The following is a 24,132-nucleotide window of genomic DNA, read 5'->3' as shown; positions in this document are numbered from 1 at the left end:
TTTTAAAAGGTAGCACCCCTCGGTTTTTTAATATATAAGGATTCATAAACCATATGTACCAATAAAACCCCTTTAACGTTGTAGTTCCTTTTAGCCCTCTCTTTTTGGACATAATCAATAGCCTAGTGCCTAGTTTGAGAGTAATGAAACTCAAAATTGTCGTGGACAAAATATCCCAGCAAGAGTTTGATTCGGATGGGAACTAAAGCCCGTAGAAATGTAGCTAATGTTACATGATGTGCATAGCTCAAAAAGGGAGCCCCAAGGGTTTAAAAACATTGGGTGTGCCTGGCCAGAAAGAAGGCTCGTAGAGCACAAAGAAACTGAGAGAGTGATTGCCTCAAAATGTCCCATATGGGCATTTTTAGAGCAATCACCAATTACAATTTTTACAAATCGTAAAAACCGGGGCGATCCGCATCGAGGTGCATATTAGGTTCTAATCTAAACGCACACTGCAACAAACGTGGAAAAGTTATTATTATAAAAATAAGAATTATTCGTTGTATCTGTTAAAAAAATCAATTTCGTTTTGTGTTTTGCCCATTATTGTAGAGAATTAAAAGTGTCATGACAAACATGAATTAAATAAAAAAACATGCAAGATTAACGTCTGCTTTATCTAACAATAAATGTATTAAAAATTACAGGTTTTATCACAAGTTTAAAGCAATGTTCTAATTCATACTAAAATCATATCAACTTCTTTTCACAAGTTAGGAACCCTAAGATTTGCTAATGGGTTCGACCTTAACTTCCTCTTTCTTAGATTCAAGATATCTTTGTTTATAAGTCCCGGAAGGATCATACTTCTCTTGCAAAGGATTCCAATACTCAGGTTTATTATCAATTAAATATCTTATAATATATTCAGATCCTTCTTTCTGCTTCTCGCTGCATTTGCTGCAATCGGTCTCTATGGCATCAGGCATATTTTCTAAAAATAAAAATATTATTTTTATGTTCAAATATTATATACTTATATTTTTCAAATGTATGTATTTTAAAATAAATAATAAACCAAGCTATGTATTTTAATGAATGATTGCCGGTATAAGCGATCCCACCATTTACTGGCCACAACGGCTTCGGGCGGATGAGCTAGTATGTGGAAGGACACTCTTTTGTCCTGAGATCGAGAAATCGGTTTCGAAGGCGGATGAACCAAGGATGGTCAACGGCGGAAGGATGCAGAAGGCAACGGGGAACCACTGTATTAACGACTCATAGAGTACCTCTAGTTAAGTCATTATGGTGTACACCAAAAAGACTTTAAACCCTACTGATCATCGGAACAGGATACCAAGATCCGGCAGAGTGGGAGAACCACAAGACTACAAGGCTCACTTGGTCGTAAATATGCGAAATCCTTGTACAAGAGCGCAGAAACCAGCAACTTTAAGAGTTGCAACGTGGAAAGTTTGTTCTCTGTAGGAAAACTAGATAATGTTGAACAAGAAATGAATAGACTAAACATCGATGTTTTAGGAATCAGCGATACACAATGGCCAAGATCTGGGAAATGTTCAAGACGAAATGATGGCGTATTTTATTACTCCGGAATCGACAACAACACCCATAGTTACGGAGTTGGAATCATCATTTCAAAGAAATGGAAAAACTCTCTGATTACCTGTACTCCTAATTCAGAGCGCTTAATATTAATACAAATTAAAGAAAGACAACTTAGTAGATCTTATTCAAGTCTATGCACTAACAACAGATAAAGATGATAATGAAATAGAACAATTCTACAACGATTTAGAAGAAATGCTGAAAACAATAAAAAAGCAACACATTAACATAATAATGGGCGATCTTAATGCCAAGGTGGGTCAAGGTTAGGTAGGAGAACAAGTAGGAAACTATGAACTTGGAAACAGAAATGACAGAGGAGATCGATTGATTCAATTTTACCAAAGCGAAGACTTCGTAATAACAAACACCTTTTTCAAATTACCTCCTCGACGGTTATATACATGGATATCTCCACAACATACCAAATAAAAAATAGTGAGAAATCAAATAGACTATATTATGATAGCAAAGAGATATCGTAATGCTGTTAAATGTACTAAAACGTACCCAGGAGCTGATATAGGCTCAGATCATAATCCGGTATTTACTGTGATAGAGGAGAGTCCAAAAAAGATTAGAAGACCACACGGAAAGGCACTAGATTTAAATAAACTTAGAAACAAAAATATACCACAAGAAACAAGAGAAGAAATAAATGAAAACCTTCGTTCAGTACAGCAACAAATTAACAATACAACTAACGTTAACCAAAAATTAAAGTACATAAATACAGCTATACAAACAGTAGGAAAGAAACATCTCACAAAACCAACAACAAAGAATAAGGGGTGGATGACACAAGATATACTAGACTTGATGAAACAAAGAAGAAAGAGAAAGAATTACCTAGACAAATACAAAGAAATAAACAAACATAAAAAAGAGAATAAAAGAAGCCAAAGAGGCGTGGATTAAAGAATAGTGTGAAGAAATCTATGAGAACCTATGAGAAAAAGTACGATGCATTCAATATGCACAAAAAAGTGAAAGAGATAATAGGAAGCATAAAGAAATGCCAAATAGGTAAACTTAAGGACAAAGATGGAAATCTTATTGTAGATCTAGAGAATAAAATAAAAAGATGGACAGAATACCTGAATGAATTATTTAAAGACGATAGAAACAACACAGATAATCAATGCAACTGGGCCAGACATATTGAAAGAAGAAGTAGAATACGCAATAAGAAACTGTTGAGAAGCTTTTGAATGATAAATCCGTAACCATAATATTACATCTATTCAATACAATACAATACAGTGCTGGTATAATACTTCAAGAATGGTTGCTGTCTACGTTTGTCACCATACCGAAGAAAACTAAGGCAACGCAATGTTCTGATCATCGAACAATCTCCTTGATGAGTCATCTGCTTAAAATATTTCTTAGAGTCATCCACAACCGAATCTATCAAAATTTAGATATCGATATTAATGATACACAGATGGGATTCAGAAAAGGATTAGGTACAAGAGAAGCTCTCTTTACCTTAAACGTCCTAACACAGAGATGTCTAGATGTTGACCAAGAGGTACACGCCTACTTTATAGACTTTGAAAAGGCCTTTGACAAAGTACGCCACAATATACTCAAAGAAATCCTGAAGAGTAAGAACATTGACACCAGAGACATACAAATAATATTAAATCTGTACTGAAATCAGCGAGCTAATATAAAAATAGAAGACCAAACATGGGACGAAATAGAAATACGTAGAGAAATATGACAGGGTTGTATATTGTCACCGCTATTGTCACCGTTTAATATCTACAGCGAACAAATATGCCAAGAAGCTCTCTCACATGCAAACGAAGGGATAATAGTCAATGGAGAAGTTATCAATAACATTCGATATGCTGACGATACTGTGATAATGGCAAGAATAGTGGAAGATCTACAACATCCAGTTGAAAGTATGAATGAGATATGTAATGATATCCAATCTCCGATAGGAGAGGCACTCAAAGAAGAAGAAGAATGTATTTTAATTATTTGGAAATCACGCTATCGAGAAATCCATAAAGAATCACCTAACCAAATAACAAAAAACAGGTGCATTAAGAGATAGTGTAGAGGTACATTAAGAGAGAGTGTGGTGAAATAAGCATCTTTGATTGAAAATTAAAATGAATTAAATCAAAAGAAAACAAGAGTTTATGAAATCTTTGTTTGAACAATACTTAGATATGCGATTAAAATAAGAACTGATAAAAAGAACACCAAACAGGCCCTATGAACCACTGTGATGAAATTTGACAATATACAAAACATTTGATAATATTTAAGAAACAAGAAAATTAAAGGAATAAAAATGTTATAAAAATAAAATAGCAAAACACATAAAAAAACACCGGCTTTTAGAACAAACAACAACTTGGCAAATATATTAATAACAACAAAATAAAAAAAAAAACATTTACACAGTGGTGTATACAAACTTAAATATGGCGGCTGCCCAAAAACTTACATCGGTCAAACGGGTAGTACTTTTCACAAACGTGTAGCAAAACATAGAAGGACTTTCAATAACAGACAAACAGATTCTACGTACGCCAGTATTTTTTGCCAATAATAATTAGCTGGGACTGCGTATATTATAAAACGAAGTATTTGAAATTAGTAAAATGTATGATGTAGAAATCAATATCAACAAAATAAAAGTTATGATAACCGCAAAGAAAAGTTGAAAGTGTACGATTTTCCATCAATAACAAATTAGTGTCCAATATTTATAACTTCACACAGAATTTAATAAAGTATGGAACTATTCGGAGGAAATAAAAGTTAGAATTGAAAAAGAAAGATCAAGGTTCATACAACTATCCAAGCTATTCACAACATCTAATTTGTAGTAAAATATAGGCTTATACTTTGACAGAAGCAACAGCAAGTAGACGTTACCAGTTCGAGGTCGTGAGTAAAAAGAAATTTGAAATACTATACACAGATAAAATACTATATTTAGGATATATCACAAGCAATGACACCAAATAAGTTACTGAACTAAACAATTTGGGAACTGATTTGCAGCATTCACTAAGAGACTCTACAAGGGAACATTGGATAGAGAATACGTATAAAGAACAGAAAAAACCAAAAACCTGTCTGTCATTATTAAGCTACTATCAAACAGCTCTCCTAATATGTGCTAATAAATAAATATTACTGTAAAAATATCTTAATATACATTAATAATATTGTTGTTATAAAAAACGATAAATTTAACCCTACTTTTCAGTTCCAATCCATCTGGTGAACAATTGCCCTTTTCCATTAAACAATCCACGTAATTTTTTAATAGTCTGTCGTTATGTACTATCTCCTCTAAATTAACATTGTCATACTTGGTGGTATATTTCGCTTTTTCTGAGACTGCAGACCAGGAAGTTGCAATAAAGCAGCAAATAACAAATAAAACCTTCATTATCTAAAATGCATACAAATGTTAACTGTTATTTGAGCATAAGCCATCAAAAATTATAAAAGAAAAAATAAATTAAACAAGTATTTCATTTTCCATAGTTTAACTATTTTTTGTAGTCAGTGTAAGAGATATATTAAAAGGTATAGTATCCGCCAGATTGAAAAAACCAGCGCAGATTCTCATTTTCCTACTTCTTTGACCCATTTATGCCCAGAACTATTTATATATTCTTTTAATTTCTAAAAAATTATGCTTTAAAAGTCACAAAATTAACAAAAATATATGTTAAAAAATGAAAACTTCAATTTTTTTGATAATTTGTTGCGAAAACGCAACACTGGGCAGTTAGGATGTAAAAGAATATAAAAATACGTTATTTGGAATGTTTTATTAGATCATATAAAAGAGTTTTAAATAAACTGACATTAAAATAATATAAAAAAATTATTGCCTATTACACTAAAATTTAATAAAACATTTTTCATATAAAGCAACCTTACATTTAATACATTTTTTTATTGGTTGTTAAGTGACAAATGACGCATCGGCTTTGTTTTTCTTGGGTAGAAATAAGATCGCCGATGTTGTCGAATCGAACATTTTGTGTAATGTCGTTTATGGAAGATTGAGATGGACCAGGTCTTCTGGGAGGAGTTCCGAACATCGTCAACAAGGCTTTGGCTATATTTCGACGAAACTACTGCAAATACATTTCGGGTTGTTCATGGATAATGTGTCCCATTCTACGGTAAAGTAACCAAGCATTTTGTATGGAGACATTAAAACCCTAGATAAATAAAGGCCAATACCATTTCTTGGATCTTATATTTGTTCTGTAATAGACAACAACTTGATCCATCCGATCAGATCTTCCAATATTTTCGTTATAAGCCCGAATAAGATGTGGTTGTTACTTTGATATTTTTGCTTTAGGCAAAGGTAATTCAATGCCAAAGTAAATATGCTATTGTTTTCGTAAATTTCACGTATGGATTTTTTCACTGAATTGACACTTTTCTATTTGATCGTATGGTTCGTACGTAACCCATTTCCTTCGATGTTAAAAAATCAATTAGTTTCATTGAGGTGAAGTTATTATCAGCATATAATCAACGGGGTATCCTAGACCCTATCGAATTGAATGTTAGGAATAAGTTAAGTAATATATAAATAACTGCAATATTATTCTACCTTCAAAGCCAAATTATTTTTTGTATTCATTGGATTTTCCCTTAACTCCTTGATAAATATTGAAATTTATGAGGTAACCAGATTCCTGATTCCAACACGATTTATACCCAAAGCGTATGGGCTTGTCTTTTATATGTTGTTTCATACCATGACACCATGACGCCCATAGTATGGTATCATGGCCTCATCCATGCTAGATTTGGTTTCTCATACAGTGTATTCAGCCAATAATTTGCGTAGACTTTCAAGGTACGAATAAATTTTGTATGTGTTGTCTGAACAATCTATGTTTAGGTTATAGTTACAATGGAGCAATCTTATAATGGTTTAAAATCGGTTACAATGCATGTTACTTGAAATCAGTACATTTTTAACGTCATCAGATTCTTCCCAGTAGATGAGTCTTCTTGTATTCGTGCTGTACCCACTAACTAGTGGCTTTAACTCGTCTACTCCAAATATTCTAAAGTAGTACCTTTTTGAATAGTATAACGAACTACCTCCTTTACAATCTTTGTTAAAAGCTCTTCATTGAAACAAAAAATCAAAGATCTGTAAACGAGTGAGTGGTCGTGAATAAACTGAAGGAGTGTATGTGTTCTATCGAATTTTTTATATTTAATATCCAAATAAAGGGAATTTTTATCTGGTAAATTCTTCTGAATTCATTTTCGTGGTAGGAGGTTTACACTGTTTGCTTGATTCTCAGTAGATGCCACTTGTATATCTTAAATTTCTTTATTTTGTGTCTCTATTTGTGTTTCCATCTCAATCTCTTCCTGAACTTGTGTCACACTTTGAAGATCTGTTTTTGTTCATATACGTTTATATTTTCCTTGTCGATCCTTATTTTTTCTTCTTTATGAATTACAGTTTCTGATTACGCATCCAACCCATTTTTCTTTAGGTTATTGAATGTTCCTATACAGTCTTCATTTCCACTATTTTCATCAGTCAATTCAGTGGGGTCAGGAAAACATCTGTACTGAAAGTCGACTTCCTAAGATTCGATTCTTTCCTGTCGTCTTTGGAACGGCGCAAGCATGACTTGGCACAGCTTGTTGCTAAGGGTAGATAAGTAAGAAGTACCGTTACTTCTTAACGAAAAGATGGTAAAATCAACCCTCTTCCGGCAAACTGCATTCTGTTTCAAACCACGGGAAGTCCAAATAATATTTAGCAACAAGTAACTGGAAGAACTCAAGATTCCGTTTTCCACTGAAAAGATACACAACACAAAGCAAGCAGCAGATGAATGGACCGACATGGGAAATCTAAAATTGCATTCCACGATGTCGCCATAAGCGTATTTAAGAACTTATTTTATTATAATTGTTTTTGACGGAAAAGATTTTATTTTACATTTTAGGCTTCTTACTGAGTCGCTCTGATGAGTCCTAAAAGGACGAAATACGTATAGGCAAATTGTACGTGAAATCAAATCTCAACTGTGTTTTCTATATCATAAATGCTGTTTGAATGATAAACGAGCTAGTCATACAATAAAGTATCACAGCGGAAATAGAATACTATTAAATAACTGAAAATTGCTTAAAAATTAAGCATCCCTTGCCTAGGGGAGACATTGAAAACTATAATATACTTGAATATAAATAATATAGTAACAATCATAGACTTTTTTTAAATATAAATAAATGGATAATAAATATCTTGCGTTCTATATAACCTTGCAATTGAAAATTAACCGTGAAAGATAAATATTCTTTTTTATAGTGAAAGAAAATTATTTATCGAATGCAAGTAGAATACGTTTAATTTTATCACAGTATTAAATAATCAAGTAAACAAGTTATTTCAAATAACCACAAACACGACTTACCGAAGATAGAAATGGACACAATTCTATAAAAAACTGAATTCAACAACTAAATATAATTTCAACGATTTTTCCTTTTATATCTGAAGAAACATTCGATTATCTTATTTGCCAACAATGTCAAACGTATTTTTTGCACGAATTCTTCTTCAGTAAATAAAGAAAATTACCTTAATAGTTTTAATAAAATCGGTGGCCATGAACCAATATTTTTCAAATTGTTTCGATAAATAGTTAAATGTTCTTAACGGATCAAAGAACTCTGAACTATTACTAATAATAATTATTAACTAGTTAAATGGAAGGTAAATGGAACTAAAAAGTCTGGTGGTGTATAGTCGATTAAGAACTAAGCAGATAGATGAGCCCATCTACACCGAAAACTGAGTTTGTATTAGAGAGCTATTGGTAAAAATTATATCATCTAGCGACAACTACCAGTTAATTTTGATGAGATAATTTTTAATATAAACAGGCAAGTATTAGCATATGCTACTAATGTAGATTAAAAAATGACTTCAAGGAAATTATAAATTATCAAACAGTTATAGATATCAACACTGAGTAAGTTTATGGCGAGATAAAATTTGGATGCTTTTTCGGTTATGCTAAAAAGGTTATTGGAAAAAATGTCTATAAATGCATATGCGTACTTTTCATTGTGAAATGTAAAAAAAATAGAAAATACAATTTTGACGTAATTAAAAGTACTTAAACTGTTCTTTGTTACAAGTTATCTAGAATGGCTTGAATGTAATACATCAATAAATTACTGTATTTTAAAGCAGGACATATTATTCTATTATCACCACAATATATTCGAAGTGGACTTTAGTAATCGTTTTGACGCATAAGTCTTTTTAACCCGGTACCCGGTATTTTACAAATTTACATTTACATATTTATTAACCAATTACCAGAATTTGTATTAGCCAGGCAATGCAATTGTTCTGTCCGTATTTACAGTTAGTTCAGTTTGATGTATTCTCTGGTTCAGTAAAGTTGTATTTAAGTGTTTATCAGAAGTGTTTGAAAATAGTATAGATCACTTACTGAGGGTTTTTACCTCCGAATTCTTTATAACTGAATCGATTCATTTTAAATTTTGTGTGTTGGTAAATAATTACTCAAGGAACAAAAGTTATATAGTGCCGATGTGCGCTTCCACCCTGGGGGTGTTTGCCACCCCTTTTCGAGGGTGGAAATTTTCTTACTCAAAATAGCTACGCTATTCAATAGAAGGATAAATTTCAAACAAAAAATGTAGTAAACATTTTTTTCGCTAGATCAATACTTTTTGAGTTATTCGCTGTTGAAAAGTGTCATTTTTCTTAAAAAAAAAACATGTTTTTCAAAGGTTTTTTTAAGAATAGCTCTGAAACTAAGAGTTTTATCAAAAAAGTGTAACCACTAAAATTAAAGCTCACAAAAAAAAACAAAAAGATTGGCTTTTTAATGAATATTTTCAGTTTAATATTAACTGAGTTATGGCTGTTCAAAGAAGGTTTGTTTTTGTTTTTGTCTTTCAATACGAGTATTTAACGTTAAATAACGGAAAACGAGTACATTTTTCGACAAAAACTCATATAATATTTTTAAAAGAGCTTAAAAAGACCTTTAAAATGAGTGGTGGTAAAAGTCCTTTGCACCAACTGTACGTGAGATACGATCAAAAAAACGATGGGTTTCTCTAATTTTTGTAAAAAATAACGCAATAAAACTAATGCGTCATGTTCACTAGGATTGAAATAAATTGTTTTCCTTATAGAATTCACTTTATTTTAGTATTTTTTATATGATCCAAAAGTTTAGCCACTTTAGAATACCCAGTTTTTGAAAAAAGTATGATTACATTTTTTTTTTGTAAATATTAATTTACAATTTTACTTTTTTTTATAATAACTTCAAAACTATAAAAGATACGTAAAAGATGACACAATACAAAAAAATAAGTTTTTTTTTAGCAAAAATTTTCATTTTTTAATTTTTTTTGTAGCTTAAAAAATAACGGAGATATGGTTGGTTGAAGTTTGCTTTATAGCGCATGAACCACTGGTCTTCGACCCTTTGACCCTTCACATTTAAAAATGAAGGACTTTAGAATATTTTAACATTCCTATACTTATAGCCCATTCAATTACCTGTAAAATCGTTGTTGTATGCATGTTGTAACATCAAAATTAACCGAGTTATTGTAAAAAAACCAATAGTACTTTTTAGAATAAATTTTGGAGTATGGAAAAATTTTATAATTTGGAGCATTGGAGCATTTCGATGCTGTGCTGTGGTGACAATTGCCAAAATTGTCCTCCAGTAAACGAAGACAATTGGACGGTGAAAATTATGATGGATAGATATTCATTTCAATATTTATATAAAACGAGGTATAAAATACCTCGTTTTATATAAATATTATTTATTTTTAGTTTTTTGGAAAATAAAAAAATTGTAATATATTATAAACTAAATTTTTTCTATTTATATCCATATCTAAGTTAAGGATTTTATTTTCATCAAAAGGGGTGCTTGTAAGGGTTGAAAAAAGTATGCTCATTTTATAAGTAAAAAATTAATTTTGTGTCTACAAACAATACACTCTAAAAATGTTTCAAATCGTTAAAAATATTTTTTAATTCATTTTTGACAAAGGAGGTGGTTGTGAGGGTTGAAATGTTGAAATTATAATAAAATGTTATTTTATAAGCAAAAAATTAATTTTTGTTTAATAAAATGCACTCAAGAAATGCTTCAGACCAATAAAAATATATTAAATTAATTTTTTAAAAAAGGGGTTGGTTAAATTGTGAGGGTTGAAATGTTGAAATTATAATAAAAAGTTATTTTATATGCAAAAAATTAATTTTCGTTAAATAAAATCACTCATCAATGCACTCAAGAAATGTTTCAAACCGATAAAAAAATTTTTTAATTCATTTTTAACTCATTTTTGTCATAAGGGTGGTTGTAAGGGTTGAAAATTTCCAATAAATAAAATATTATTGTATAGCTAGGGTATTAATATCTATTTGTATTTAAATACATACATAATTGCAATGTCTCAAGCTGCTACGACTTTTTTATTCATATTATTTTTATAAAAAGTATTAGCTTTTAAGGGTTGTTAAAGAGTTTTAAGGGTTGAAAATTGTGAATAATTAATTTTCATATTAGAGAACACATTACAATATTTACCTTATGCGAATAAACAAGATTTAAGTGCATAAAATAATTAAATCCGTATTTTTCCCAGTTTCTTCAATAAAGGATAGTTTTCACCCCTTAAAAATAAAAAGCGCACCTAGAGGGTATATAACTTTTAAAGTGGAGGGTAAGTTAAGCTTAATTTGACATTTTCAAAGAAATCGATGCAGTTATAAAAAATTCGGAGGTATTACCATATTTTAAGCCTCAGTAATTGGACTAGTAAAACAAAGTACAAGTAAATCAATTCTTCTGAAAAAGTGGATTAATAGTAAAACAGAGTTCAAAATCATTGATGACAACCATATATTTTGCACGGTTTGTGACAAACCGGTAAATATTATGTTTTTTTTTTTTTTTTTTTTTTTTTTTTTTTTAAAGTAGACTTTTTTTTTTTTTTTTTTTTTTAAAGTAGACTTTTTTTTTTTTTTTTGTACCGCATCAACCCCTAGGGTTATTAGCGGGTGGTATATCTTTATTTTAGAAAAGTTACATTTAGTATATTATTAAAATTTACATAACAGTTTTGTAAAATACAAACATTTTATGTTATGTTACAGTTTGTTATACAGTTTACAATTTTTGATAAAATTTATTGTATTGCTGATGTCTTCTTTTAGAGTTTCTTTCAAATTGTGTTTTAGTTTTGCTGTCGATCTTGCTGTTGAGTACACTGGACAGTCTATCATTATATGTTGCACTGAAAATGGTATTTGACAGATGTGGCAAATCGGCTGAGGGTCCTTGGAGATGATGTATCCATGTGTAAATTTTGTATGACCTAGCCGCAGTCTGTTAATAACTACTTGGTCATGTCTTTTAGCTGGGAACGGTAGTAAAGCAGAAGTAACATCGGGTTTGATACTTTTTATTTTTGCTTCTGTTTGGTTCCATTTTACTTGCCAGATTTTGTTCATGTAAGTTTTTATTAATGTTTTTTGGTCTGAAATTGGTATGTTTTGCATAATAGGAATTGTCATGTTATTGATAGTTTCTGTTGCTGCTTTATCAGCTGCTTCATTACCCTTTATCCCAACATGGGATGGTACCCATAAAAATGTTATGTTTTTACCACATGTTTGGGCATTGTATAGCATGTCTTTTATTAATGCTAAATTGGCATGAGTAGGATACATCTGCTTGACACCATTTAAGGCACTTAGAGAATCTGATATAATAAGAAAGTTTGTATCAATGCTGGTACATTGGTTCAGTGCGTTGAAGATTGCCTGCAGTTCTCCAGTATATATGCTACACTCCTTGGCTAGACGGGTGACAGAGGTGTTGTCTTCAAAAATAGCTGCAGCAGCTACACCATTACTGCTTTTAGAGGCATCAGTAAAAATTAGTTTGAAATCAGGGTATCTGGAGATGGTAGACCGGAATTGTTGTTGTATTTCAGAAGGATTGTGTGAATGTTTGGGATAGTTAAGTAAGGTAAAATCTACTTTTGGTATTTGAACTTTCCAGGGAGGAGACTGGCATCTGTTTGTAGAAGTGGCTCTCAATTGATGTATATCGAATTCAAATCGATTTATTCGTTCATTGAAAGGTAAGTTTCTAGGGCAATAATTTGAGTACAGATTTGGAGGGTTGCTCCTTATTAGGCTTGTTATAAACGGGTTTTCCTTTGCACTGAGATATTTAGTAGCACAACACATTGAAAAATATTGTCTTCTGAGAGTTAATGGCGGTTCTCCTGCTAGTACTTGAAGGCTGCTAATTGGCGTGGTTCTGAAAGCTCCGAAAACTATGCGTAATGCTGTGGATTGGATGATGTCCAGTTTGTTCATTTGAGTTTTAGTAGCAGTTTCGTAGCATATACATCCATAATCTAGTTTGCTTCTAATTAGAGCTTGATATAATCGCAGAAGAATAGTTGTGTCTGCGCCCCATTTGTGATTGGAAAGAACTTTTAGAAGATTTATTCTCTGTTGGCATGATTTAATTAGTTCATTTATGTGCGATGTCCATTTTAGTTGAGAGTCGAATGTCATTCCCAAAAATTTGATTTCGTTGATTGTTATAAGAGTATTTCCGTTAAGTTTTAAATTTAAGTGGTGTTGTGTTTTTCTTTTGTCAAATATTATTACTTTAGTTTTTTCGGTTGAAAATCTCAAGCCTATATCTAAAGACCACCCTTCTAATTTATTTAGTGTATTTTGTAATATTGATGCAGCTGATTTTAGGTTTTTACTTCTCATATATATTACAAGATCATCGGCGTAAAGGTTTGCTTTTACTGGAAGCATAAAATGGTTAGATACGTTGTTGATTGCTATTAAGAATAGCAGGGGGCTTAATACAGATCCTTGAGGGATACCATTTTCCAGTGATTTCTTAGTTGACATTACACCGTTTGTTTTAACTTTTATACTTCTGTTCTCCAGGAAGTTTTTGGCGAAGGCTAGGAATTTACCATCTATTTTCCAACTCTTCATTGTTTTTAAGATGTCATATGTCCACGTGGTGTCAAATGCTTTTGTGATGTCAAAGAAAATTGCTATTAATTTTTGTTTATGTATAAAAGCTTCGTGTATTTCAGATTCTAATGCTATAATGTTATCTATTGTAGACCGTTCTGATCGATACCCACTTTGGATGGATGTAAGGAGATTTTTCTTTTCTAAGTACCATTTTAATCTTTTGCTTAGAATTTTTTCCATTATTTTACAGATGCTACAGGTAAGAGATATTGGTCGATACGAAGAAGATAAGTTTTTTGGTTTATTGTCTTTTAAAAATGGTATTATAATTGCTTCGCGCCAGAGAGATGGAAATTTATGGGTCGAATAAATTTTGTTGTAGATCTCTACTAAAGTAACCTTCGCGCTTATAGGTAGTTTTTCTATGAAAACTGGTGGTATGTCATCAGGTCCAGGTGAGGTATTTTTGAGGTTATTAAGACTTTCATTTAATTCATCAAGTGTTATGGAAGTGTTTAGTGGATCAGCAGTATCTTCTATATTAATTTTTGATGCTTCTGTTCTTTCTTTGTGTTCTAAGAAATTTGGGTGGTACTGCTGATTGCTTGAATACAACTGATAGTGTTCTACTAAAATTTCTGAGATTTCGTGTTTGTCTGAAGTTGTTAGATCATTTGTAGTGATTGTGTCAATATGGTTAAATGTTTTTGAACCTTTTATTTTCCTTATTTTTTGCCATATATCCCTTATGGGCGTAGACGAGTCAATTGACGACACGTAATTGGTCCAGCTCTCTTTTTTTGCTTGTTTTATTAAAAATCTAGATCTGGCCCTTAAAGATCTAAAATTGTTTAAGTTATTAGGTGTGTTAAACCTTTTGTATATATTAAAAGCATTTTTTGTTTGCTTTAAAGCGGATGCGATTTCAGTGTTCCACCAAGGAAGAGGAGCTTTTGTGATATTTTTGGTTTTTCCTATAGAATCTCTGGCTGCGTCTAAAATTATACCATTGAAAGATGATAGAGTAGTGTCTATATTATCTGATATAACGAGATTTGGTATACGTATGCTTACTAAGTTCGAGTATTTTTCCCAATCGGCTGACTTTAATTTCCAAGTTTCATATGGTGTTGTACAGGTTTTTTCATCTTTGTCATGAGTAATTATTATCGGAAAATGATCACTGTCGTATAGGTGGTCCAATGTATTCCACTGTAAAAATGGAGCTAAAGTTGAATCACTGATAGATAAGTCTATGGAGGAAAAAGTGCCATTATGTGCATTGAATCTAGTAGGTGCTCCTGTGTTTAATAAAACTAGTTTTATGTTATTAATTGCTTCTAATAATATTCGTCCATTTTTATCTGTTCTTTGTGATCCCCATGCGATGTTGTGACAGTTTGTGTCACCCAAAATTAATTTTGGAGATGGAATTTGTTTAATTACATTTTGAAGTTCTAATAGAGTAGTTTCGTCAGGATGTGGTAAATATACGTTGCATATGTTGATTTTAAAATGATGTATTACCGAAACTGCTACTGCTTCCAGATTTGTATTTAACGGAATTTCTTGGGATTGGATGGTTGAATGTACAAAAATTCCGACTCCACCACTGGATATTTGCTGTACTGCTCGATTTTTTGTATAGGGCATATAATTTTTTAGTTTTGCTTGATTGTTGGAAAGACGAGTTTCTTGAAGACATATTATTAGTGGTGACAGTTCATTGATTAGCATTTTAATGTTTTCAATGTGGCTATAATAGCCATTCAAGTTCCATTGAAGAATGAATATAATTGGACTATTGAGATAAATCGTAGTCGCTTTCTTCAGTGAGGGAAGATTCATTTGTTGGATTTATTTTCTTTATAATTCTTGTGATATTATTTTTCATGCGTCTATCATTTAATTTTGAGTGAACCATTTTTAATAAGGTGTATAAGCCGTCAAAATCTTCTGTATAGTTTTTAGCTGTGACTTCAGGAAATTTTGATCCTATTGCGTTTATCACGAAGTCGCATAATTCAGAGAAATTTAGCGTATATGAAGGAGATGCTGTCATTAAAATGTTTTCAATTGGTTTTAATGTGGCTTCGACATCTAAAGCCTTTTTCTTTTTTTTTGTGTGCGGATTTTTTTGGAGTTACGAAAGTTTCGTTTAGGTTTTTAGTTTCTGAGATTTCAGGAGAGGTTGAAATTTGCCTTTTTGCTTGATTGGTTGTTTTACTATTATTGCTGTTAGCTTTAGTTGAAGGTATGCTGTGTACTATAAGCGAATCATTTGTCGTTGGGATATCTGCAGAAATAGGGTTGAAACAGTTAGTTGTATCATCTGAAATATTTGTTGCTGAATTATTCTGATTTATTTCCATGAGTTCGAGTTCTGAGGTATAAGGATCTTTAAGTGTTTCTGTACCAGTTGATGTTGATGTGCAGTTTTCTTCGTTGTGGCCAGTAGTATTACATCTAGAGCAATTTAAACCATCTAGGGATAGGAAGATTCTGTAAGGAGTGTTGTCATAGGTTATTAAGATTGTATTTGGAATTGGTTTGGTGATTATCGGAGAGACAAATATTTGCCGCCTAAAGCTTAAGACATGACTATACTCAGACTCGGGCATGCCAACTTTTAAAAACGTTAATTTGGATACTGCAGTTATTTCTAGTTGTTTCAGTTCTTCTTCTAAAATACTGTTCGGAATGCTGGGGCAGATGTTTGATATTACTAGTCTCCTTGCTGGCGTAATAAGTCTTCGAATTTCTATCTCATTGCCTTGGATGAGTACTGTTTTATGGTTGTTTAGTAAGGTATCTACTATGCTAGTATTGTTCAAGTAAATACAAACTCTGTTGTTAGCTATTCGTGATGCAAAGATAACATTTTTTGGTGTTAGTAGAGACCCTATGGCTACTATGTATTCATGTATTTTAATACCTTGGATAGCTGACAGAATAATGGCTTGTTCTTTTGAAGTTGCTTACTGCATTGGAGTATGTCGATGTTGATGATGTAGTAGGTATACTAATATTTTCAGAATTATCCATTTTTAATTTTTGTTTTCTTCATTTGATAAAATTTTTCTAGAGCCGGTCTTGTATCGGCTAATTAGTTCGACTTGTGGAAGTTGCCAAAAAACCAGAGACTGGATTAATTGATGTGTTGTATTGAATTATGGGTTATGTATAATATTTAATAATATTGAATTTGTATTAAATTGGTAATGTACTCACAGTTTATTTTTTGTGTGAAGAAACTTTGTTGTTTAAATACTCTATTTAGCTAACAATATTTTAAACGCAGGGTTGGAATCTCGAATTAAACTTTAAAATGTGGAGAAACTTTAAAATCAAATATTATGTTTAATTTATTTATTCCTTTAATTTTTAAATATTTTGCTAAAATTATAAGCTAAATATAATTTTACGTTAAAATTTAAGTTTTATAATAGGACTGTCATTCATAATGAAAAAACCTAATGCACCGATTTTAAAATTATTTTTAGCAAAGGTATAAACATGGTATTGACACTGACTTTTTTATCATAAATTAATAAGTTATTTTTTTACAATAAGTTCTATAAACTTGTAACATGTGGTGTGCTTGATTAATATTTTTTGTCCGTTTAAAATTGACTGAGGAAATCACCCTTTGTCTTAATATCTTGTATATAAAATTTTAATAGAGGTGAAAAACAATTAAATTAGGATATTATATTAATTTTAAAGTGGTGAAGTACTACAAGTTCATTGGTTAACTTTTTTATTTCCAATTTTCGGGTTTTATGTGAAAAAAAGTTTCAAGTTGATCAACACTTGGGCACTGCAACGCATAAATATCGTGCACAAAAGCCTCAAGATTCGGTTCAGCAGCTCATAACTACAAATAAAACGAAAGTTTCTTACCAACAAAATTTTAATAAGGATCTCTGTAGTTTGCTGATTTGTTGCAATATTCTATAGTTTATTTTTATGAACGAGAGAGTAATTAGCATAATTTTAACTGGTAGCTCCGACCACTCCATGGGCGTGCTCAAGATTAATTGAAAAATTACTTTGAATACCTAATTGTAAAAAATAAATGAATTATTTCAGTGTTATAAAATGTTATGTGTATGTAAACAAAAGTGACCTCTTTTATCACACACTATATTAGAACTGACTGGCCTACATTAAAAAGGGTTTTAAAAAATTCACATTTTTTTTAATTTTTAAAAATTACAAAAGAGAAAAAGAGTTTTTAAAACCGTCTAAGGTATGTTAAATAGATGAATAAAAATATTAATATAAAACTTACAGCTACTTGTTACAAATCCAAATCAGATTCAGAAGATGAACTTTCAGAACCAAGATTTATAATAACTGGCTCGATCATTTTATCAGTAATATTGTCCAGCTTCCACATTTTTTCCTCTTCTTTAATAGTGTGATTTACTGCCTTTTCCCAGTTTTCAGGTTTTACATTATTTACGGCCTCCAAAAACAACTGTTTAACATCATGAATTTTAAAATTGGTATTTTTTCTTGAAACTTCACTCTTTATCTGTGCCCATACCAGTTCAATCGGGTTTAATTCACAATGATATGGTGGGGATCTAAGTACTGTCATTCCACGATTTTTGGAAATTTCATCAATTTCGTATTTTTTAAATTTTTCTTTATGAAGGGCACACAACGAATAAAGTTCCTTTCTTATAGATCCGGGATGGTACGTAATATTTTTTGAACTCAGCCAATTCTGCAAGTCTTTTTTTAACCACTTGGTTGTGGGCAGTCCTTCTATAAGTCTGGAGTGATAACTTGCATTATCTATTACTATTACACAGTTCTTAGGAAGAAGATCTATCATTTGTTCGAACCATTCTTGAAAGACATCAGCGTTCATGTCTTCATGGTAGTCACCGGTACGAGTTGATTCAAAAGTTAATAAACCACCTTCAACAAAACCGTCTGAACTGCCAATGTGTACTATTATCAGCCTGCGTCCCTTTCCTGATGGTGGGTTTAAACCAGTAAATAAGTTATTTACAAAAGCGTGCCTTTGACTTGTAACAGTTTCATCCTGCCAAAATTTATTTGGTGTATGACCCTCTTTGATCCATGTTTCATCAAGATAAAATATTTTTCTTTTTTGGTTTCTCATTTCCTTTATGGTTCTTAGAAAATGTCTTCTCCATATGACAATATCGCTTCTTTCTAATAAAATAGACTTTCTGGGATTCTTTTTCCAGCGGAAGCCTATTTCTTTTAAAAGTTTCCATAACGTACTTCGACTCATTTCTGGGTAATCCTTATCATCTCGAACTGAGACAAGAACTTTATCCAATGTTGGAAATTCCTGTCTAAAGAAGAATTCGTGCACTTTCCGTCGAAGTCCTTCTTTAAAATGATATTCTATTTAAAATTTTGGTTTCCCTGGAGCATTACGTGGCATTTGAAAACTACCACATTTCTCTTCTTTAATAACTCTGTAAATCGTAGATTTCCCAACACCAAGTGTACTGCTAACTAACTCAACGGTCTCATCAACACTTTCACGTAAACGTTTGTCTGTAAATGATTTAAAACAATTAAATATTAATGTTTTTTCATTAACTGTTAGAGGACCAATTTTTCGGCGTTTACACGGCACTTCCAAATTTTCCATAACACTAGTATACACAATAAACTGCACCTTGCAACTGAAGTACCTACTTTTAGTGAACTGTTAAGAATTTTGAATACGCCACTTGGACCTTCCTATATACAAAATGGAAAAACCCACTATCACATTTTCTGTGGAATAAGTTTAGAAGGTAATTATCTAGTCAATTACTGTCGTAGATTCCTGGAATTAAAGAATTAAATGTTTGATTGTTGAAACCCTTACTTCGTGGAATGCACTCATTTCAGATAAAATAAAACGTTTTATTTTATCTAAAGAATTAAACTTTATTTTGCAAATAGGCAAAGAATTAAACTTTATTTTGCAAATAGATAAAATAAAACGTTTTATTTTATCTAAAGAATTAAACTTTATTTTGCAAATAGGTAGGTACTTATTAAACTTTTATTGGTTATATATAACCAATAAAATAAACATCTTACATTTCTTGCAAATTCATTAGTACCTGTTAACTTCCATCACTCCGACACTGGCAACCTTATTTAGGGATTAGTAACCCTCACAACTATTGTATTCTATTCTGCTCCAACCTTTATACCTGGTGGTCATACTCAATTTAAAATTGTTTTCCTATATACTTCTGTAAACTTGTTGACAAATATCTGTTTTTCATTGAGTCACCCGTATCAACAGTTTAGGGATTTGCATACATAATTTATTGTTTTATTACTCTCTCATACATAAAAATACACTATAGTTGTAAAATTGGATAATCCATTATTTCAAAAATTTTTAAAAAAGTAACTGCAATAATTATATTGTACAAGTTCCTTCTGCTACGAATATACGAAAAAAATATGTAGATTCTATTCCTTACCAAGAAGCATTGACGTTTTCACAACTACAGGGAATAAGAATTCAGATTTTAAAGAAAAACAATCCTAAGGTATCGGTACATCTTCAGTTATTGCACTATGTAAAACTTTGGATGCTCCCAGAAGAATTCAATGTTTTTTTGTGACAACCAATTTTCCAGTTTGAGATTATTTTATTACTTTAAGGAGAAGAATTATATTCTTAGCATGGACACTATTCGCTTAAATATAATAGCAGGTTGCATCTTGTATACTGATAAGGATTTTCTAAAACGTGGCTGGGGTTTCTATATTTATAAATCCTACGAACAAAAGAATATTATAGTTGTTCAAAAGGCAGAGAACAAATATGTACCTCTAACTAGAACTGGTTATGGAATTTAGCCAGTCAACCAAATACAAAGATATTCTAAAGTACATTAAAGAAAAGTAAATGAGCTATTCCCAAATCTAATCAGTCAATACAATAAACACGTGGATGGGGTGACTAAGCTAACTCTTTATTTTGTCTTTACAGAAGTCTAAGTCGTAGTAAGTAAACGATGATATTTTCCAATAGTTACCTGGCTCTTAAATGTTTGTATTATAAATGTATGGATATTATATCAAAATGACAGTAAAGCCAATGATATAAATTTTATGCATCTCAGGAAGTTTAGAATGGAACTAGTCTTTGTCCAACACTGGAAAGAACAAAGTAAAGCGAGGCCGTACATCAAGTACGGAAAATACAGATAACATATTTTGCAATCCCCTTGGTGTAAGATCTGGTGATGCTACCAGAACAGATGCGTTAGGTCACTGGCTACTTTATACCACTAAAGGATGATGTATATTTTGTAAAACTAGTTATACAACTGTGCCCCTTGAAAAATATAACATGCGGCTTTACTTTACAGCAAACAAAAAACAGTTAAATATTTCTTTAAATATGATTTACAAATTTTTAAGTTCTTCGTTGTTAGTACCAAATAATGTTTCTTCACTGACAATGTTGCTTCTAGGCAACGAATTCAAAAACTTTTAATATTTTTTTATATTGTTTTGCTTGAGAGTCCAGGCCTCTGCACCGTATAATAGCATGTTAAATACGTAGCCCCTTAGCATTCTTAATCGGAGAGGGATGCTTATATCTCTGTTGCAGAAGAATTTCCTCATCTTTATGAAAGTGGCCCTGGCAATTTCGATACGTCTTTTTATTTCATGGTTTTGGTCTCCAGTTTCGTTTATTGAAGTACTTAAGTATTTGTAACTTGATACTTTTTCAATTTCAATGCCGTTTATACTACTATGTGCTGGTTGAGTCATGTTCTTACTGAAGACCGTATACTTGGTTTTTTTGATATTAATACTTATACCATAATTGTTGCAGGCAATATTTATATTTGTAAGTAATCGTTGTAATTCTTCTACTGTTCTTGCGACTAGTACAGTGTCGTCTGCGTATCGAATATTATTTATAACCACAATTTACAACATTGATTACGATTCCTTCGTTTGCCTGCAAAAGGGTTTCCTGGCAGATGCTTTCACTATAAACTTTAAATAGCAGCGGTGATAAAATGCATCTCTGTCGTACTCCTCTACGTATTTCTATTGCTTGTGATATCTCATTTTCTATTTTGGTGTTAGCTTTCTGACTGGATAAATACCAAAAAACTCTTTTTAATATAGTTTTAACATTTTATTCTACAAGAGAAACAAGTGAACATGATCCAATCGTATTCATTTTGAATGGACACAGCAGTCATAAAAAAACACAGAAGTAATTTATTTGGCTAGAGAAAAACATGCACATATCATTTGTTTGTTTCCACATTCCACCTATCAAATGCAGCCAACCGATATGGGTTTCATGGCGCATTGTGTACGATATTATAATATGGCATTAGAAATGTTGGTCCCATCTCTCTGGGTACACAAATTCTCATAATATGAGGATGTGGAATGCATATAACTCGCATTATTTTATCGAAATGCCTTAACATCCACAGAAACTTAAGTTTGGGCTGCTCTAAGCAAGTGACGTATTGTAGGAACCATATTTTTGGAAGGGATTCTAAATGCTGAAAGATAATGTTAAAAATGTTAACTTTATTCATAAATCAATCATTGGATAATGAATTATATATATATTTAGGGATTCTACAGTATTCACTGCCTTCCATCGCTCAACCGTATCCATCTCTCTCTGTTGTCCCATTCTCCATCGTTTAGACCTCTCCTACTCATGGCGTCGTCTACTTCGTTCCATGAGGATTTTCGGGATTGTCCTCTTTTCCTCCTGCCTATGGGGCTCCATTCGGTTATTCTCTTTATCCATCTGCTGTCGCTAGTTCTTCTTACATGTCCATACCACTTTAGTCTTTTTTGTTCTATATATGTTAGTATGTCTGTTTCTATTGATGTTTTTTGCTTTATTCCGTTATTACTTCTCCTATCCATTCTTGTTACTCTGTAGCATCTTCGCAGGCATTCCATCTCTGTTGCTACTATCTTACTGCTGTTTGTCTTGTTTATGATCCAATTTTTAGTCCCATATGTCATAATACTTCGCACTAATGTTTTATAAATCTGTGTTTTTGTCTTCATATTTAGGTGTCCATCCCACCATACTGAGTTAAGTTGTCGGATTGCTGTTCTTGTTTGTCCTAATCTTTGTGCAATTTCTTCCTCTGTTGTTGCCTTTTTCGAGATTATAAACCCCAAGTATTTGAATTCATCCTTTCCTTTGATTGCTACGTTGTCATCAATATGTAGATCTTCTATGTCTTCTTCACTTGTAGATATGTACTCTGTTTTCGTGAGGTTAATATCTAGGCCAGCCTTGGTATATTCTTCTTGGAGTTTCTAGATCGTCTGCAAAGCTTAACGTATATAGGTATTCGTTCCGTACCGGTACTTACATGCCTTCGCATTTTCTTTTCCATGTAGGCAAGGCTTTCTCTAAGTATATTTTAAATAGGGTTGGAGATGTGAAACAACGCTGCAGGAGCCTTTTTGTTGTGGTGATGTCTTCTATGATTCTTGTTTCCATTTTAATGGACACTTTATTATCTTTATACAGAGCTTTTATAGCTTCTATGTGTTCCGTCTGTATTTCTAATTTGTACATTGCCTTCCATAGTTCTGACCTTGGTATAGAGTGATACGCCTTTCTCGGGTCCAAAAATGTTTATCTTTATTTTTTGCTTTTTTCTTTTCCAAAAGTTGTTCCAGTGTGTATATGTGGTCTATGCATGATCTTCCTGCTGTAAAGCCTGCCTGATCCTTCCCGATTTTGCCTTTTATCGCTTGCTCTATCTTTTTTCGGAGTATCTTCCCATACAATCTTCCTATTGATGATATTACGCTTATTTTTTTGTAGTTTTCGCATCGTTTTTATCTCCTTTCTTAAATATAGATGTCATATATGCCTCCGTCTATTCCTTTGGGAGCTGTTCTCCATTTATTGCTTTCTGAAATATCCATTGTATCATCCGGTGTAATTTTTTTGATCCGTATTTTATAAGCTCCGGTGAGATGCCTCCAGGTCCCGGTGCTTTCTTATTTTTAATTGCTTTTATGGCCCCCATTTCCCTATCTGTTATTTCTATTTCTTGTTGTGGGGATCTGCTTCGTCTTCGCCTGTTTTCTTTTCCAATGAATTGTGGTCTTTGTTCTGTTAACAGTTCATAGTAATAGTCCTTTCATTCTTTGTCCTGTATATTTCCCAGGCAAGAGAGGAAAGCTAAATGGGACAGGACGAAGAATATTGTGGTTTAAGAGCTTGAGGGAATGGTTTGAATGCAGTAGTGCAGAAATATTTAGAGCGACAGTCAACAGGATCCGCATACCCATGATGATTTACAACCTTTGATAGAAGATGGAACTTAGAGAAGAAAAAGAAACTTTCTTAAAACATATAATCTGTGTTTCTATGGTCTTCCAATGTAATTTTCAGGGGTTGATTCTGAAATATTGTTTAGTCCAAAAATCATTGGTCGTGTACACAGGAG

The 24,132-nt window shown here is 32.0% G+C and overlaps 1 protein-coding gene across 1 annotated transcript; it reads right to left on the bottom strand.

The window, feature by feature from the left end:
• Positions 1–601: 601 nt before the first annotated feature.
• Positions 602–8,135, bottom strand: LOC140443386 (ejaculatory bulb-specific protein 3-like). The gene is made up of 3 exons (XM_072534625.1): positions 8,034–8,135; positions 4,810–5,005; positions 602–937 (listed from the first exon to the last, which is right to left on the bottom strand). The coding sequence occupies exons 2-3, from the start codon at positions 5,000–5,002 to the stop codon at positions 726–728; spliced, it is 405 nt and encodes a 134-aa protein (XP_072390726.1). The 5' UTR covers positions 5,003–5,005; positions 8,034–8,135; the 3' UTR covers positions 602–725.
• Positions 8,136–24,132: the final 15,997 nt, after the last annotated feature.

The sequence above is a fragment of the Diabrotica undecimpunctata genome, chromosome 6 (assembly GCF_040954645.1).
Source record: "Diabrotica undecimpunctata isolate CICGRU chromosome 6, icDiaUnde3, whole genome shotgun sequence".
NCBI classification, from domain to species: Eukaryota; Metazoa; Arthropoda; class Insecta; order Coleoptera; family Chrysomelidae; genus Diabrotica; species Diabrotica undecimpunctata.
The sequence above is the reverse complement of the archived record's forward strand: the minus strand, read 5'-3'. Positions and strand labels throughout refer to the sequence as shown.